General features: G+C 40.5%; 1 protein-coding gene across 1 annotated transcript in view; it reads left to right on the top strand.

The window, feature by feature from the left end:
* Positions 1 to 19,751, top strand: part of DHRSX (dehydrogenase/reductase X-linked) — a 169,929-nt gene that overhangs the window by 108,525 nt on the left and 41,653 nt on the right. Inside the window, exons 4-5 of the mRNA XM_071747255.1 lie at positions 4,238 to 4,339; positions 17,525 to 17,732. Of these exons, the coding sequence (XP_071603356.1) occupies positions 4,238 to 4,339; positions 17,525 to 17,732 (310 nt within the window). The remainder of the gene's footprint in view (positions 1 to 4,237; positions 4,340 to 17,524; positions 17,733 to 19,751) is intronic.

Here is a 19,751-nt window from a genome sequence, read left to right as displayed (position 1 = left end):
AGCCACCAGGTGCCTGTCCTGCAGGTCCTTTGACTGCAGTTACCAGGACCAAACAAGCAGAGAGTGCACAGTGCTGTGGGGGGCACTGAACTCTGCAGGTACTCAGTGGTGTGAGTACATTCAGCCAGGGTAGCTCTGTGGGATCTGTGTGGCCTTACTGAGGAGCAATAAGCATACTACCCACCATCTGCACCAGGCAGATAGGTGTTTGAAAGAAAGCAATTAGGCAAAGAAGCAATTGTAGCACCATCATATACATACCTATTCATATGTGAACAATGGCATAGGTAACTCTAGCTGCCTTTTGGGAAATTATGCTTCTTTTGTATTTTAATAGCTACTAACTTTCTGACAAGCAAATCATCAAATTACAGTAAAGTAATAGTCAAAATTGTTTAACGGTGAGTATTTTAGCCACTGTCTGACAGTTTGCTTTCCTTGGAAAGATTATTTACCTAAGAACAATAACCATTCCACTAGAAGAAACACATACAGGTCTGGATGTCAGCCTAGAAGTACCTGAAAGCAAGGGGAAGCATAGGAGAAGGAGAGATAAAATGAGATAGAGTTAGAAAACAGTGCATTTCAGCATTAGATGCAGATGTTCTATATGTAGATTCAATTCCTATTTTTTGTTCTTAATGGCATACAACAAACAAAAGGAACAAGTTAGTTTTGAAACCACATTACTAAACTCAAAGGCATAATGACCACTATTGTCAATGAATTAGGTACTTTATTAATTTGAAGTCTAGTGGCAGACAAACCAAAAAGATAAGAAGTAACATCTCTGAATATTAATTTTAGCATCTATTTCCATTTGCTTCTTGTTATTGGACATATCTATTCTTTTTCTCATATCTATCCCATACAGAAAACCTGTAGCCATTGTTTTTGGAAAGTGATTCAAGTCACATTGCTAGTTCAAATTCAGGCTTGGTCATCTACTCACATTATTTAACACTGGTCTTTGTTAGTTAAGACATTTGGAAAAATGACTTGCTTAGTATATCTGTGCATGCTTTGAAATATTCTAAAATTTAACCATTGTCTGTAGCTTCTAGGTGTGCAATTTTTCAGTACACTGCTGAAAAAAGTATTAAATACTTACACGATGGCACAAAAAAGAAATTGGGTTTCTGTTCAGGGCCCTGCCTCTGAGCCAGCACAAGGCTTGGAGCCATGCTTTGGCACCCTTTCTCCATTGGAAGGACACCTCAGCACTCGTGCCAGTGATCCTGCCTCCCTGGCAAATGGATGCCATGCACGAATAAGCATAAACAAGGACTTTGGCCATTAATGTGTCTGCCCCGTGAGCAAAAAGATGCTTGGGGTTTGATTTGTTTGTTTGTTTTCCTGCGCAAAGCATGTTCTGATCTTCTGATGTCAAGTGCTCTACAAATACTCAATATGATGACACATTTCCCAAGTAAGCAAGTAAATAAGCTTAGTAGTGGTAGCCTTGGCCTAGTAAGCCATTACTCTGGGCACTGTGCAGTCATAAGTCAGGACAGCAGTTGGTGTGCTAAACTACAGAATTAAGGGAAGGAACATCAGACACATGTAGCAAAAAGTTAATTCCCAAAAGGAATGGGCTTGTACCTATCAGCCTGAAAAGCACTTACCATGGCTTGCTGATTATCAAACCACAGCTGTAGCTGGCGATGCAGAAAAGGAAAATTTTGAGATTGTATGAGGGGAAAGATTAAAAATTAGTTCATTGAATGTTCTCAGGTGCCTTCTTTGCAAATTACCAAACTGTAGGAGTGTCCAAAGCACTGTCGGTCTAAACAAGTGGTTGGACCTTGCCCTGTGCCACAAAATACTGCATCTACTTAAAGTCCAATGCCTTCTGTACCAAGATGAATATTTTGCAATAAAAGGGACTTGTCCATTGGCAATGGGGGTTGCTTCCTCCTAAGAAGCTGATCATGTTTTCCTTAATCTCTCTGCTTGATGGGCTGCCAGGAGAAGCAGAGCAACAGCAGAATCAGCATAAAGCTTTGCCTAGGTCCTTATTCCATTCATTGTTTCACTGGTTGCTAATAAGTACGTACCACCAGGTTTTGTGGCTATTATAGTGCCATTCCTGTGGTTTTATATAGCTGCTAGACTACAAGAGGAATGATCTGAACAAGTCTCTTCTCTTGCAGGATTTAATAGCTTTAGCATTTCCTTACTACCTCCAGATGCAAGATATCAGTGAAACTGAACAAAATTGCAGACCTTCTAAAGGTCTATAGGGAGCTCAAGAAACTGTCAAGTGCCATTCATGGGTCAGTCTTGTTGAAATGAAGTCTTTTTTTTTAATTTTTTTTTTCCCTTAATGGAAAAGACCACTAAGTAAGTTATATATTCACTAAGACAATTTGGCAATTTCAGGGGACTAATACTGTCTAGGTTCAAATATATAAGGATTATTAAAGGTCTGTGTTGTGCAAAACTGAAAGGAACTGAAGGAATTGTTCTCCTGTAAAAGATAATAATAAGGGCCTTGATTGTCTTTTGATATTTAGCTTGCTGTTTTGCCTGCAGGCCTTCTCAAACTCTTACTATAGAGGCAGTCTGTAAAGAAGCATCTGCCTTATCACGACAGGATGAAAGTCTGGTGAACATCACTGATAGACCAGGAAAAGAGTAACAGGAAAGGTATCTTAGAGCAGCCTGAGATGGAATCTGTTTACCCAATATTTTAACATCCTTGTTAGAAAGGCTTTCTTCAGCATGTGTGAACATCTGTATACCTTTAACTTACCTTTCTTTTAAAGATGGTTTCTTTGATAGGAAGAGGTGGGGGAAGCCATGTGCATCTGGGGAAGCTGTTCCTTCCTTTGGTCTATAGGGGAGCAGCTCTTGTACTACAGGATGGGAGAGCAGGGTAGTTCAGGGAAAACTCAGCAAGGACTTGTATCTCCAGTCCTCAGCTCTGTCCTGTAGAGCTGTCCTGTAGACTGAGCACCTCTGCATAGTTTTCTACGGTTCTGGAAATCTGCAAGTCAGTTGAAATCAAAGTGGAGAGTAAGGACTCACCCTGTGAGGACACAAAGGGTGGCATGGACAGCCTTTGCCTTTCTTTCTGGACTTCATGCCTGGGTGTTGCTTAGTGCTGTCTGCCTTTCTCAAGTTGAAACACCTTTTGATTTTTCCTGGAAAATTCACTTTATGGAAGAGGTTCAGGCAAATCCACCTGAGACCCCAGCATGCTGGATCTGGCTGGGGTGGAGCTGACAAGATCCAGTCAATTTTTATTCCCACCATGACATGTAGAAAACCAGAAAGAGAATAAGTGCTAGAAAGTCATATTTTCTTAAAACAGTGTAGAAACAAACCAAAAGCTTTGCATGCAGTATGAATACTTTCTAAATGGCTAAAACAGGTGGGTGAGGTCACAATTTTCTTTCTTCCTTTTCCCTTTAAAGTGTTTCTAAACAAACCCTTACCCCCTGCCACCCTGCCCCTTGAGCTGACATTGGCAGTGTAGTAAGGATGCTGCCCACAGTGGCCATGTGAGGGGTGCTCCTCTCAAGCCATTGCTGGAGCCAAGGGAGGGCACAACTCTTACCCACATCCAAAAGGCACTTACATAACTGGTTGTTGCTGTCCAGTGACCCGGACAAGAAATGTCCCTGGATGTCCACCAGAGCCACAGCATCACTTACAATGCCATGTTTGTTATTGGTGATGGGATGAGTTGCCCTATGGGCACACTGTTGCTCATCTTTCCTACTTCCTCAATAAAGCTTTGTTTTGTAACATATTGTCAGAATCCATCACTCTTTGGACCGTGGACACTCAGCAAATAATCTGGAAAGAAAGCATAGGGCAGAGTATGTTGCATCAGGAACACAAGGAAATATGGTAGTGCCCAATGTGGCCTCTCCTCTCCCCTTTGATTTCTAGCTGACGTGTTTTGATCATTTCAGCACTGAAGGGATGTAGCCCCTCTTCCTAAATTGTAGCAGTAGAAAAAAACTGGAATGACTGGAACATATTTGCTCCGTTTGATACCCTTATTCAGCTCCAGGAAGCAGCATTCTTCATATTTTTTCTTTGAAGAGGAAGAAGAAACCTTCTGAGACCAGCTTCACCCATAATTTTCAAAAGCCTGATTTATTTCTAAAGTCTGTACTTTTCTGGTTACATTATCACAAGAGTCCATGTTGATGTCTGTAAGTGCATTTTGATTACATTGTAACTGATTTAACTCTGGTTTTGTTCATCTCCTCTTCTCTCCTAGTGGAGTTTTCATACTGTGATTTGACTTCCATGAAGTCTATACGGCAATTTGTGCAGCGGTTTAAAGCAAAGAATCATCCACTCCATGTCCTGGTGAATAATGGTGAGTTGTTTTTTTTCTTCACATATCTGCAGGGAAAGATAGGACAAAAAGCATTTCAGAAAATTGATTATCTGAACTATACAGCAAGTTACAATTCAACTGCATTAACTGGGAGGTCTTTCTAGGAGTTAAATTGAATATTTTGGATGGATTGTCGGCTGAGCAGACCGAACACTTCGGTGCCACCCCTGCTAGCGATGTTACTGCAAGTCTTATTCCTTTGTTGTGTAGGGTTTTTTCAGCTCTCCAACACTAAAAATCATGTGACTAAACAAGAATCTGAGCATTCCTAATAAATTTTAAAATAAAAAATTTAATAAAAAGAAAAAAGTAAAGCTGGATTTTATGTCTCTAGAATCTCTGCCCTTATATTTTCCCTGTATTAACGCATTAATTTACTGTGGCTGCCTGGTGAGCTAGGTTGGAGGGTTAATCCATCTGAAATATAAACTAGCAAATTAAGCAGATGGCCTCACTGCTTAGATCAAGGTGCTTCTGGAAAGTTGTCCACAAAGCTGTGTCCTCAGTGGTCAGAGAACAAATTATAAGGACAGCATTTATCTTGCGTTCATATAATTATCAAATGAATGTAATTACTGTTAGGGATTTTAACTTTTGTTATTCATATACTTGCAATCTAATTATGCTTTATAGCTGCAATATTTTTGGAAGCCAGCCTGTACAATAATTTTCCTCTGAAAAACCTTCATGCTTTTCATGCACTTTTCTAAAGGGGAATTTTCACCTGTATTAAACTTGGGGAAAACCCTGCCAGCAACAGTCTAAGCTTCTTTTTTAGAAGTTTTCTGCTGTTACATGCTGCTGTTCTTGTTTTTCCAATTATTTCCATGTATTTTCATTAAGACATCCCAAAGAGGATTTTCTTTTTTCCCATGCACCTTTCAGTCCTAGTGAGGGCTATGAATAAATGGGTTTGTTACATTTTTTGTTCCTTTAAGGATCTCTCAGTAGCATGAGCAAATATTGCAATAAAAATTTAAGAGCTATTTCTTTCTTGACTGATATGGAACATTCATTAAATGTTCAATTAAATGTTCGTTTTTATTTGATTAGTCAAAAAATCTACCATTATTACTTTAATTGTGCAGCAATTAAAAGTAATGGATATTTAATCCTGGTTACAAAATCTTTTCAGTTTTGCAGGTGTACTTTTAAAGATGCAGAGTACAAAGTGCAACACAGATGGATGCAAAGCTATCTGGAAAAACAGCAATAGCTGGGTTGGAAGGGACTTTAAAGATCAGTTAGTTCCAACAGCATCTCCCACTAAACCAGGTTGCTTAGAGCCCCAGAGCCCCATCCAACCTGGCCTTGAACACTTCCAGGGAAGGGGCAGCCACAGCTTCCCTGAGCAATCTATTCCAGAAAAGAAGAGCAGAAGAGCTTGCCAAGCCTCTCTCGATCATCTACCAACAGTCCTGGCTCACTGGGGACATCCCAGATGATTGGAAGTTGGCGAATGTCACGCCAATCCACAAAAAGGGCCGGAAAGAGGACCCAGGAAACTCCAGGCCTGTCAGCCTGACCTCAGTGCCTGGCAGGGTTATGGAACAGATCATCCTCGGTGTAATCACACAGCACCTGCAGGATGGGCAAGGGATCAGACCCAGCCAGCACGGGTTTAGGAAGGGCAGGTCCTGTCTGACCAACCTGATCTCCTTTTATGATCGGGTGACCCGCCTGGTGGATGAGGGGAAGGCTGTGGATGTGGTCTACCTGGACCTCAGCAAGGCCTTTGACACCGTCTCCCACAGCATTCTCCTGAAAAAGCTGTCAGCCCACAGCTTGGACAGGGGCACCCTGCGCTGGGTTAAGAACTGGCTGGAGGGCCAGGCCCAGAGAGTGGTGCTGAACGGTGCTGATCCAGTTGGCGGCCGCTCACCAGTGGTATCCCCCAGGGATCAGTGCTGGGCCCTGTTCTGTTTAATATCTTCATTGATGATTTAGATGAAGGGATTGAGTCAACTGTCAGCAAATTCGCAGACGACACTAAACTGGGGGGGAGTGTGGATCAGCTGGAAGGCAGGAGGGCTCTGCAGAGGGACCTGGACAGACTGGAGAGTTGGGCTGATTCCAATGGGATGAGGTTCAACAAGGCCAAGTGCCGGGTCCTGCACTTTGGCCACAACAACCCCATGGGGAGCTCCAGGCTGGGCACAGAGTGGCTGAGAGCAGCCAGGCAGAAAGGGACCTGGGAGTCTGGATTGACAGGAAGCTGAACATGAGCCAGCAGTGTGCCCAGGTGGCCAAGAAGGCCAATGGCATCCTGGCCTGTATCAGGAACAGCGTGGCCAGCAGGTCCAAGGAAGTGATTCTGCTCCTGTACTCAGCGCTGGTGAGGCCACACCTTGAGTCCTGTGTCCAGTTCTGGGCCCCTCAGTTCAGGAAGGATATCGAGGTCCTGGAGCAGGTCCAAAGGAGGGCAACCAGGCTGGTGAAGGGACTCGAGCACAGATCCTATGAGGAGAGGCTGAGGGAGCTGGGGCTGTTCAGCCTGGAGAAGAGGAGGCTCAGAGGAGACCTCGTCACTCTCTACAACTCCCTGAAAGGAGAGGGTAGCCAGGTGGGGGTTGGTCTCTTTTCCCAGACGACTTTCAACAAGACAAAAGGGCATGGTCTTAAGTTGTGCCAGGGGAAGTTTAGGTTAGATATTAGAAAGAATTTCTTTACTGAGAGGATGATCAGGCATTGGAATGGGCTGCCCAGTGAAGTGGTGGATTCTCCGTCCCTGGAGATATTTAAAAAGAGACTGGATGTGGCACTTAGTGCCATAGTCTAGCAACCGCAGCAGTGGGTCAAGGGTTGGACTTGATGGTCTCTGAGGTCCCTTCCAACCCAGCCAATTCTATGATTCAAAGTTTTTCCCTGTTGACTATGATACTTAAGGATATCTCATTACCTGAATCATGAGGAAAAAAAAATAAAAATAATTCTATGATTCAAAGTGTCTCACCACCCTCAAAGTATGAGACCAAAGAGTGGAGACCCAAAGCTTCTATTACAAAAGAAGTTTAAGACTAATATTTGCCTAAATCAGTCTGGTTTTGGAACCTGCAACAAAGACATTTAATTTCATTTATGCTTAGTTACCGAATACAGTTGACAAGAGAAATCTTTCGTTTGGGAAAATCCTGCTAGAACCTACAATGAAACGCATGGTCCAACTCTGCTTTTTGCTGAATCTTTAACAGGATCAGAGGAGGGATCATGTCCAAAGCTGCTGTAAAGACGCCCATATAATTAGATTAATCTCCAACCACTACCTGGCAAGTCATCAGCCTCCACTTCTAAAAGCTCTTTCCCACGTTTTGTTTGGGCTTTTTTTGTCCTTTTTGTTTGCTCATGTAAATAATCTATACCATTTAGTTTTGTTGCTAGGTTTGTAGGGAAAACCCAAGTGATTTCTTAGTACATAAGAGGAAAATGAACATACCTAATGGCCTGATGCAGGAACCTCTGGACATCCATCACTGTTGTGGAAATCCAAGACAAATGCTAATGTTTGAGCTAACTGGTTGGGTTTTCCTCTTCCCTTTCTCTTCCTCCTTCATTTTTTGACATTTTTTCATACTGTAATGTGCTAATGAGGAAGATTCAGTCCACTGTGACCTGCAGGGCTGGAGGCACCACTCACTCAAAAGCCTCATCACAGCTGCCAGCTCCAGTGCCTTCACTGCTTGATTCCTTGGACACAGCTTTGGTGTGTGGAGGACAACAGTGTTTCAATATTTAAGTCTAATGGGAATAAGTTGTTGCCCACACTGTCACCGTGTCAGAACTCTGTTGTCAATACAAAAGCACTTTGTATGGCCGTTAGATGTCAAAATGACATCTCATAATGACATTGTAGATTTTGCCGTGTCTCCTCAGTGTATGCCTCAAGACTAGTAGGGTATCACACAGAACTTTCTTATTTCTTACAGATCTTGAAGCTCTAGCATTCTTCATATGAAGGGGTATTTTTTATTTTTTAGCATATGGAAAGAGTCTGTGGGCAGAGATCTAAACAATGCATGTATAGAAAGCGATATGCTTTTAAGAATCTGTCCCAAAATCTGTTGGAAAGCCTCCATTAGGTTTTGAAAATCAGACTTTGTGTGGCTCCTATGACTTCTGAATCAGACTACTGGCAACCTAATAAGAGTTTTCCTCTCTATCTTCATAGGACCAAGGGTTTTGTTAATAAGGACTGTACCCTTTTATTACTTTTAATATAAAAATGCCAGGAACTGTTACATTGCATTTTTTATTCACACTGTATTAGTATTATTTAATTACTTTAAATCAGAATCTTTTAAATTTATTGATATAAACATATCTATATGATAGTAATAGTAAATTAGAGATAGTAAATAGAAAATAGAGATAGTAAATCTCCATGAATAGATATTCTGTACATATGTGTAAGTATATGATATTTGTTGTAGGCTTATGTGAACCTATCCAAAAAGCCAAACATTTCAAGATGGATTGAGGAAAGTTTTAACATTATCAATAATGAAAACTATGAAATTGACATTGAAATATTATTAAAGACAAGTGATTTGACATGTATGCTGTGCTAGGTAAATAATCAGTACTACATGTCTGACCTCAGATCATTATGAAATCCATCAGTTTTCCAGGTCACGGGTGATTTTTTTAAAAAATGTATCTCTATCATTTGCACTCCATCATTTGCCTAACTTAAGGATCTGGTTGGAAATTAAATTACAGATGAAATCCTGAGTTTCAAAGTATTCTCCTAGAGCTAAGTGCCCAGGCCCCAACAAAAATCTCAGTAAAGTTTAGGTATCCAACTAATTCAGGCACTTTAAGAAGTCTTACATGAACATTCAGAGCATTCAAAATATAGATCAATGCACTAGAGTCACCTCCTCTCCTCTTGTTGTAGCTGATTTTAGCGTACACATTTACCTTTCTAATTTAAAAGGAAAAATTTGGTTGAATGCACACATTATTTCAGCTGACAAATAAAGGCCTGTTGTTCCATTGCTATGCTTTCTGCATCAGTAATGTGCATGCTCAGCTCTTGGTTTTTAAAATAAGCAAAACATATTAAAGATGCAAATAGAGTATTACATAATCTCATAATCTTTTTTTTTTTTTTTTTTTTTTTTTTTTTTTTTTTAATGTGCTAGTGCTACAAAGAGAAAAATGCTATGACACAGAGAGCAAATTAATTTTCTATTAAAAAAAAAAGGTGAGCTAAATAGCTGAACTATGTGCCACAGAATAATGGATGCAGTAAAAGCATCTAGGAAAACTTACCTGACAGAAGGTCAGAGGACTATGTCTTCTGGTCTGCTAATTAGCAACTGAGTGCCAATTTTTTGGTGTTGATTTTGAAATGAGCTGTTTCAATGTACAGTTGAAAATCATTTAGCAAATTACAGCATGTGCACTAGTGTAATTATTTAATATATTTATTGAAATGGTATTGACGTTAAGACACATTAAAACCTCTACTACCTTCCTGTGGTTGCAAAAGAGACAGATAGTGAAACACTTAATAAAATTCCAGTAGTCAGTGTTTCAGTTTTCTCAGCACCCTGTAGTTAATCTTTTTACTTATACATTGTTTACAGTACTTAATGATCTTAAACAGAAGAGAGATAACACTGCAGACACAGTGTCTTTAGTGTTAACAGGATGCCTATGAATAATGAACATGCACAGTCTAATTCATCAGCCATTAAATACTACCTACTTTCTCTATTGTGTGTCATTGAATGGTTTGTGATTTTGGCAACAGGTTAGGAAAGGAGAGGATGAAAACCAACGACAAGGACATTTAGTATATTCCTTGGCATGCACACAAATGCAAGAAAAGAACTTGGAGTTTTCAGCATATTATTAGCCTATCATAAGCAGGCTGCACTTAATGTATTTCAGGTTGAAAGCTGTCTATGCCAATTTAAAATCAATGTCTCTGACCTGCTGGCTAATTCCAAAGTTCATATTTCATACTTCATAAAGAAGTATATCAGTCTTTTGGTTGAAAGAGTAAGTGTCTATAAGCTACCTTCTTTAGTCCTTTCTTTAGGGCACAATAAAAACTGTATCAGTAGGTAAATACGTGAAATATATATACATTTGTGTTACCTTCACACAGTTCAATCATCCCAGTCATAATCCTTTGCAGGGAGCCATTTGAGTAGTCCCACAGATGCTTTCGTGGTTGATCACATATAAAATTATTCTTGGGTTTGGTTATTTGCAGGATAGTAAAAGTGTGAGATTTGAGGGGTAGAAACAAGTGGATATATCAAACACAAACAATTTTATAGGTACCTACCTGTTCACAAGTATTGTTGACTAGTTAGGTGTCATAGTTACATTAACACAGTGGGATGTATGAAAAGATCCTGTCCCACTGGACTAGGTAAAAGCCACTGCCCCCCTTGTGTGCCTTGATTACAGCATCATGTTTCACCTTTGTACATCCTCAAAGATGAATTAGAGCAATACACGAGCAAAGCAGAGATGGAAGAGTTGTAGAGGGACAGGGACACAGAATGAGGAGGACAAGTAGAAGGGCAAGTAGCTCTTTACTTGTATGTAGTGGAGGATAGATACTAAACATCATTGGAGAGCTGGGCCTTTGGTACATGTTGAGAGCTTGAAAAGGCAATTTGAGGTGGTGGTGGTATTTGCCTAAAATGGATATTCCATGGATGATGGGCATATCATCCATGCATGATATGGATGCAAAACTAGAAGACTCATTAGGACACTAACATGCAGTGTTAATGTATTGTACATTGAGAAGATATTCCCAGGGCCATTGTTTGTTTGTTTTGGTTTTTTTTGGAAGAACCTCAGTACAACAGATGCCACTCACTCAGCTTTTTCAGAAGAGTTCACCTCTATAAGAGAGGTGACTGGAAATTACTGGGGAGGCTGACTGATCACACACTGCTCTTTGCAGGTCCTACATGCTTTGGCTCCTGGGAGTAACTTGTCTGGGCAGGTGTCAGAGCACCAGGATACTGCTGATGCCATACAACCCACCTTCTTCAGAGCAACCAAGGATTGTGCTATGGCAATGTTTACCTAGTATCCAGATTTTTAGCAGCAGTCATCAGCTAGAGCTTTTGCTATACTTGAACAGCATTGTTGTCTGCTAGAATGATATGTATTCTGTATAAAGATAGCAGATTTCTCATAAAGGGTTTATTTTTATTAGAAGAACTAATACAATAAAAGAGTAACTTTAGTCTACTTCTGGCTTCTAAACTGTTTCATTCATGAAGATCCTGACTTTTGTTTGATATTATCTTTGCCTTTTTATTTATTTCCAAAGCTTTCTCTGTGTCTCTGATATCAAACGCTTTGTGAAAAAGGAAATATCTGAGGCTCCACATGCTACAGGTTCTTGACCCATTTGCTTTTATGTCCTGAATGTGAATGCTTTATCAGTGGAAGACAGACACAAAATTCAGCTATTGATGGATTATGAAACCCAACCAGTTCTACTTAAGTGTGTGGAACATTTGCCACTGGCTTTTCTGAGAGGCAGGAGTGAGCCATGTTTTATTCTTACCTAATCCTTTCATAGCTTTTAGGTAAAAATATTTTTTTATACAAACATAAAAATAATATTTAATTTTTAAGTAAACTTCCCATTGAATTAGAAAGATTAGACTGAGATTCCAATTAGCTGCTTGTGAGTGGGATAACTCACTATTATGCCAACCAACTGCTTAACTGAGAATAGTGTTAGGAAAGAATGTTTGGGTTGGGTTTTTTCGGTGCAACCCAATTATGAATGCACTGATTTATTTTAGTGTGAAAACAAAACCTCAGTTGTGGATCATATTTTCTTTTTTTCAGTTAATGCATTTTCCAGAGAGCCAGCCTCTGCTTTGTGTGTTCCCCATGTAGCAGACTGACATTAAATCAGAAAGTGAATCTGTTCTTAAGGAGGTATTGCAACCTGTTCAGATTTGTGCTGAACCTCTTAGGGTGGTCTGCATTTTTTTTTTCTTTATCCAACTGGTAAACTAAGAGCTTGTCTTCAGTGGAAAGAGATGCATTGCTTTATGCTCTTTGCCACAACTAGTACAGTACCCTTCTCCCTTGGGATCATTATAAGTGGGTCTGGGAGCACTAGTAGTAGACATTAATCAATTTACAGTTTTTTACTCACTAGCCAACTTTTAATGTCTGGGCTAAGACTTTCCATGCCAAGCATTTGCCTAAGGCTAATTTATTTTTATTTAATTTTCCTTGTAATGCCAGATAAAGGAATTAATCTCAGAGCCATGGAATTAATCTATTTCCAAGAATGGTAAGAAAAACATCTTGGGGTGGTTTGGGTTTTTAAAGTAAAAAATGCGGTTTGGGGCTTTTTAAAGTAAAGCAAAGGTATTGCACTTTCTCATTGCTCACTAGCCAAGAGAAATCCCACAGGATAGTTGTGTTCTTGGATAGTGCAGCCCAGCTGAACAAAGTGGAACCAGCACCCTGGTATAGGCAGCCTGGCCAGTGGCTGCTGCTATTGGCTTATTGAGATGTTCACTCCACTACAGCTTTCCCTATTCCAGAGGGAAGTGAGCTGTACTATTCTATAGCTAGATAAATCCAGCCATAGATCTTTTGGTGTATGGAGCAGTTTTGACACTCTGTTAAGTGATGTGGGTCACCTCATGTGACTGCTCATGGGGATGGAAAGTGCTGCTAAAAGAATCAGCTACACCAGTACCGTATACATACATATATACTGTATACATACATATGTATGTATACATATATTATGTATATTCATACAATCCTGTATGGAAAAAAGGCTTTGTACTTCTACCTAGTGCTACTGTCTCTATGATGTTTTCCTCTTGGGAACTTTTTTGGTACAAAGACAGTATTTTTTTTTTTATCTTTTCCTCACAAATAGCAAGAATTGGGTGCATGTGATTCTATGGGTTCACCTCTTGGTGTGGAGGTATTAAGTGTATATGGCTGCTCTCTTGAGTTTTCTGCTCTGCCTTTGGGTTGCTGGGGATAAACTGGCTTCTATGTAAGGGCACTGTCTTCAACCCCTCTTCTGTGAGCCTGGCTGGGAAGAAAGGCATTTTGTTCTGCATGTGAAAAAGACATTCTAAATCTTTCGTTTGTAGTGAGTTTCAAGCAATTACCTTTAAAAAACCCCTAGCAGCTCAGTGTAAATAAGTGTAGATAAGTGAAATACTTGTATTTTTTAAGTTTTTAAAACATATTTTATAATGGAGCTGAAGGATGACTTTGCAGTGGGAGGTACAGGAATTACAGCAATATTTACTATCATCTTCAGTACAGGCAGGCATGGTAAAAGTTCTTCTGTATAATCCAATAAAAATGCATTATGCTTGGCCTGTAGTATTTACAGATGTCATAAGCTTTCTGGTTATGGTGTGTGCACTTTCAGATCCATTATGCTCCTAAAATCACATAAGATTAGTTCATTAGTGGATCCCAAACCAAGAGTTTCATTAGAAGCTTTCACTGAAAATCATGATGAATTGCAGTTTACAAAGACAGTTTGTCTTGATGTGTGTTCATTCTTTCAGAGAAAAATATTATTACCTAGTCATAAAATTGAAATATATACAGAGTTTTTTAATTTTTAACTAGTTATAACACACAGGAATGCATTACTGTATTGATAAAAAGAGTAATTCTACAGAGTGATGCAGCAAAATATTTTCCTTATTCTAACTTATTTCTGCTCTTGCAAAATCACACATTGGTGTGTTTTTACAGACAGTTTTCTGTATGCACAGTCAGTCCTTTGCCTGAATATTTTGGTCATAGGTAAGCGACTGGAAAGTAAAAACTTACTTATAATTAATTTTCTAATGCCATGCTGATATCAGAGACATTTTTAAAAATAAAAAGTCTGGAAACAATCGAGCTAAATAAGAGGGGAAAACACACAAGAAAGCTGTATCAGAACTGAGGTGCCTGACATTAATGGTCTGTGCTGCCATTTCAAATTTCACATGCACTCCAAAAAGCAGAGGACACTGACTATTGATAATTAAAATGAGAAAGATACTGAATTAATCCATACCAGAAAAATAAGCAAAATAATGCTTAGGTGTAATGAAGAGGTTAAAAAAAAAAAAAAAAAAAAAAGGCATCTTTAAATGTTTCAAATAGTATTGGATTAAAAAAGAATTTAAAATAGGAGCATCTTTCATTCTTTGAGATACCATTTGGGGCCCTTTAGTAAAGCTGATGACATTTCTGGACAAAAGAAAATCAATAGCATGACACTTTTAGTATCTACTGAATGTTAGGTAGTTAATAATTTAAAAAAAAGAGAGAGAGATTGTTGCTAGACTTACAAGGTTTTCCCTTTTGTCAGGGAAGCAGCTGGGTTCAGTTGCCTGTTGGGTATTCCTTTGTATGCTTGTTCTCAGTGACTTAAATGGCTTCTCCTCAAAATAAGAAACTGCCCCCAAATTGCAGAGCAAGATTTTTTGATAGCCTTTATATGAACCACCACAAAGATGAAAGCCTTAAAAAAAAAAAAAAATCTCTCAAAGGTATTTTGGATTAATATTTTTTGACCAGCTCTTGAAGACAAAAAAAGGATTTGTAGCAACAACAAATGCAGGCAGAAGTGATTGTGCCTGCTCAAGTACTTGACCACGATTTCTGCTGAGAGGCAGGTCCTCAAGAACGAGCTAAATAATTTTCAGGAATGTTTATCTTAACAGTTATGTGTTGCACAAATACTATTTTTTTCTTTCTCCTGACATGAGCTCAGGTCTGTTCTCTGCTTACACAATGTGCAGCACAGATGGTGGAGACTAATTGGGGTGGAGGGCAAAATCTCTATGTGCTCTTGAAGTCCTGCATCTTTCCAGAGGTTGAGGGGGCAGCTGCTGTAGCAGAAGCATTCATAGGGCTGGTATGAGTGGTGACCACCTCCCTGGGTTTGCCTGCTGAAAGCTGAACTTCTTTCCAAACAAATTCCTCCATCCCTTCATCTGCCTTGGCTGACAGAAGTGTGGGTGTACATGGAGGTGCCTGTGGTGAGCCTTGCAGCAGCCCCAGCAGATGCAGAAGCAGCATTTGGGGTTCATATCAGCTTTTCTGTGCCAGGGTTCCTTTATGTTGGCATCTTTTTCATAGATTTCCATTTTACCAGTGCTGCTTTAAACAGACCTCTGGCAAACTTCTTCCTCCTGCCTCTTCCAAGTTGCAGAGCTTTGGAGGGCAGAATGGGTCTTAGAGAGATGCAAATCACTTCTTTGTACCACCCCGAGTGCTCAAGAGATGTGGTGCTGTTCCCATCTGCCCTCCAACAGCTCGTGCTAAGCCCTGTCTTTGCTAAAACTTGCTCTGTAGCAGGTTGAGACTTGGCCTGGGAATCTGGGGTTCGTTGCCTGTCCTGCCCTTTCCTTTTTCCCAGAAAACAAGAAAAAGCCACAGTAGAGCTTCTTTCACCTTTCTTTCTGTCCATAACCTTCACGCCAGTGTTCAGTTTTAGCCACGATTATGCCACCTATGCAGATTATGGAGGAGATGGAAATCTGTTTTCATCTCCTTGCACTGTACATTGAAGCAAGTGCTGCTAGGAAAGGAGAATGCAACAGGACATCCAACCCTCTAATTTGTGTCTTCCCGTTGTTAAAATTGAGGCTTGGCATTCAGAGAAACCACATCTGGCAGCTGGATTCTCCTGTCATGCTGAGGCATCTGGGAGAGTGGCTGTAATGACAGAGAGAGATACCAATCAGAGCTTTTGTAGAGCCAGGTCATGTAATTTGTGTTGTGTTTCTTTCATCAGCCAACATGTTCAGTCTAAAGGTCTCCATATGCAGGAAGCTGTGTTACATGTGACCCTTTTGCTTTCCCTGTCTTCTTCTCCCATTTCTTCCCTCCACTCTGTGTCTCCAGTTGCTCCATGAAGCAATAGGCAGCCATAGGTAAATTGCTATGGGTGTTGTCCATGCTAAAAATGTCCTAAAAATATTACCTTCTCAGTCTGAGCTGCAGTAACAAAGCAGAACTGTTGGGTGCTGAGACCGAAGAAGGAATGGCGCAGATGCACAGCATGTACAATTTAAAATGGCCATTTTATATGCCATAATTAGTGGTCTAGAAATGGGATGTTAAAGGTTTTTTATGGGCATGTGAAGTATCATGAAAATCTCTCATGTCTGTGAACAGAGGTGGCCTTTCTGCTCTATCATAACCATGTGTTTTAGAGAGAAGACAAATATCCTGCAACATTACTCTTTATGAGCCCTGTCCATCTACATTTAAATTACAAAGGTCAGGTCCACTTGTACAATAATTAAATAATAATAAAACAAGAATAATTTATAACACTCAAGTCCACATTATAATTGAGCGGGACAGCAATCCCCCGTGCAGCCTCAGCACATGATATAGTTTATGCATGAGCTCAGGATTCTCTGCAAGATGCTGAAATCAACATCGTGTGCTAGGGATGTGGATCCTGAGTTTAGGCACTGAGTTCGAAAATTGTGGTTTAGAGAAATATATGCAAAATTATTGCCAAAATAAGCATTTAAAAACTCATTTCAATATGCAGCTGCTTGTAAGCACAGTAATTAAGATATATGGGGTAAATTTACTACATCTTTTCTCACACAAACCAGTGAGATAGAAGTTGCATATTTCAGACGAAGACTCAACAGATCTTTAAACTCCAGCCAGGACTCAGCAGAAAGTTGTCTGGGAGAGCAAGTTGGCTGCTTAGCCTGGTCTTGTCTCCACTGCTCTGAGCTCTTTGATGGAGGCAATGTTGTGGTGATCACCATCTCCCAGCTATTGTAAATGGATTAATTATTGTTGTGGATCTATGGCATTTAGTCCTGGCATGACAACAGTGGGTTAACTCAACTTTTAATGTCTTCAAAACACTTTTCACAAATGAACTCATTTTTCCTTGCAATTCTGCAGGGAGGGAGGGAGGGAGGGATGGAAGGGAGAGAGTCCATCTACCTGTTTGCTGGGATAGAGAAACTGAAGTGGGCAATTTGACATTTTTCTCAACAGGAATCAATCATGGCTTTACACATCACATGCCATCACCAGTCACTCGTTGCTCAGTGTTTACACTCTGCATTAGGAAAGCCATGCTCCTTCTAGCTTGCTCCTTCTCTGAAATAAATCAACAAGTTTTACCTCTACTTTCTCCTCCAGCTGGGGTGATGCTGGTCCCTGAAAGGAAGACGGAGGATGGGTTTGAGGAGCACTTCGGATTGAACTACTTGGGACACTTCCTGCTGACAAACCTCCTCTTGGATAAGCTGAAGCAATCAGGAACGCACAGTCACAATGCTAGGATCATCACTGTCTCATCAGCCACCCATTATGTAGGCAAATTGCACCTGAATGACTTACAAAGCAGGTACTGATCCATTTTTGGCATTCACTGCTCTGCAGTAAAGGTGTGCAGATTAAACTCTAAGAGAATTTTTACTGAATACTGCATCTGGGTTTCTTTGTTGTTTTCTTTTTTTTTTTTGTTTTGATGATGATTCTCAAGCTTCTTGCTTAGTGTCTTTCAGGCCTTAACAAAACTTGTAGCCTTCAGTCAAAGACACAGATAATTTATAAGCTTGTAAACTGTGTGTTTTATTCTGAGCCTTAAAAGCCTTTGAGACCTTTCTGATGCTTACACTTTGGTGGCAGTTGTGGTGCAGAGCCTGGAATCCTCACTGCCTTACAGGGAAGCTTTCAGTAACTGAATTGTTTAAGCAGCTGGGGGAATTGGGGTTGTTTATTTTCTGTAAGGGGAGGCTGAGGGGAGACCTTATCACCCTATAACTACCTGAAGAAGGTTGTAGTGAGGGGGGTGCTGGCCTCTTCTCCCAAGTAAATAATGATAAGACTAGAGAAAAAGGCCTGCAGTTGTGCCAGGGGATGCTTAGATTGGATATTAGGAAGAATTTCTTTACTGAGAGAGTAGTCTGGAATGGGCTGCCCAAGGAGGTGGTGGTGGAGTCACTGTCACTACAAGTATTAAAAAAGTTTTAAAAAGTGCTAATGTGGCACTTCAGGACATGCTCCAGTGAGGATGGTGGGTTTTGTCTGGGTTGACAGTTCAGCTTGGTGATCCTAGAGGCCTTTTCCAACCATGATGATTCTGTGATTCTGGTTTGTGCAAATGCTAAGGCACTTCATCCTCAAGTGAATGCATACTGAGGCACCTTGATCCTGCCCTCAGATGAGCACAACAGATGCCTTTGTCTGCCAGCTCCTTGCCCTCTGAGCATGAGGATGCTGCTTTGGCTGGGGCATTGCAAAGCCCATGTGCTGCCTGCTGCTCCTTCCTCTCTGGCAACTCTGACTGCTGGCCTCCAGCTTCTGGCACACCACCCTCCTTTCCCTCCACCTCTGGCTTCTGCCTTGTCTTACACCACTCATAATGTTCCAATTCCCCACCTCTGCCTCCTTCACAGCCTTTCTTCAGTTTCCCAACCTGCCTCCAGGCTCTGCCATCCCTCCTGTCTCCATGGTGCTTGCCCTCTCACACATGAGGCTGGTGATTCTGACACCTTCTCTAGCTCCGAGTTCACAGCCATCCTATAAAGATGGGTTAAAATCCATGGCAATATTCTGTCCAACTGCTCTCATTTGGGAAAACTGGGTGAATGTCTACAGGATGTTTCTAATGTTAAGAAGGCACCAAATGATGCATTTAATGTGTCTGGCATCATACAGGAGCCATGTAAAGCTGTTTAATGAATTTAGGAATGGGCATGATAACTGAGATGCATTTGATAATGTCCCCATGTGGCCACGTGTGGGAATCACATGCTCACTAACAGGCTGGAATATCTGATGGGATCAGGAGCATTTCTGCCTGCACAGAGGCAGTCTGAATTTTGCATTATTTCTGTGGAGAAATTCTGTCTCTGTCCTTTGACAGGGACTTCAGTATATGTTCAGAGGCACCCGACCACAGGTTTCATTATAGAACAAAACTTGAAATTACAGAGCTTGGGCTGTTTCCACTTCAGACATTTTACATATGAATGCTGCATTAAGCACATCAGACTTTCTGTTTGACTCCTGATTACATACTACAGCATCAGTTTTATTACAACCATATTGTTTAAACTCTGCAGGGTAGTCACAGTTTAATCTCTTGCTTGTAAACCAACCACAGGAAATTACCCTTACTCTTCACTTGATCTATGTATTTATTGTTTCTGATGGGCATGTTCTGGATGGCACCATGCATGGGGACTGAGGAGGGTAATTAGTGTTTCTTTGGGCTAAAGTGCAGATTGCAAAATTAAATGTGTCTGTTCTGTTTCTCTGGATAACAATAGTTTCATTGATTATAGCAAAGCCTTGTACCATGCCTCTTTAATTCAGGATCTTCCTTACCTGTGATTCATCATTATTAACTCATGTTTTA

This window comes from Heliangelus exortis, chromosome 1 (genome assembly GCF_036169615.1).
Source record: "Heliangelus exortis chromosome 1, bHelExo1.hap1, whole genome shotgun sequence".
In the NCBI taxonomy this organism is placed as follows: domain Eukaryota; kingdom Metazoa; phylum Chordata; class Aves; order Apodiformes; family Trochilidae; genus Heliangelus; species Heliangelus exortis.
The sequence above is the reverse complement of the archived record's forward strand: the minus strand, read 5'-3'. Positions and strand labels throughout refer to the sequence as shown.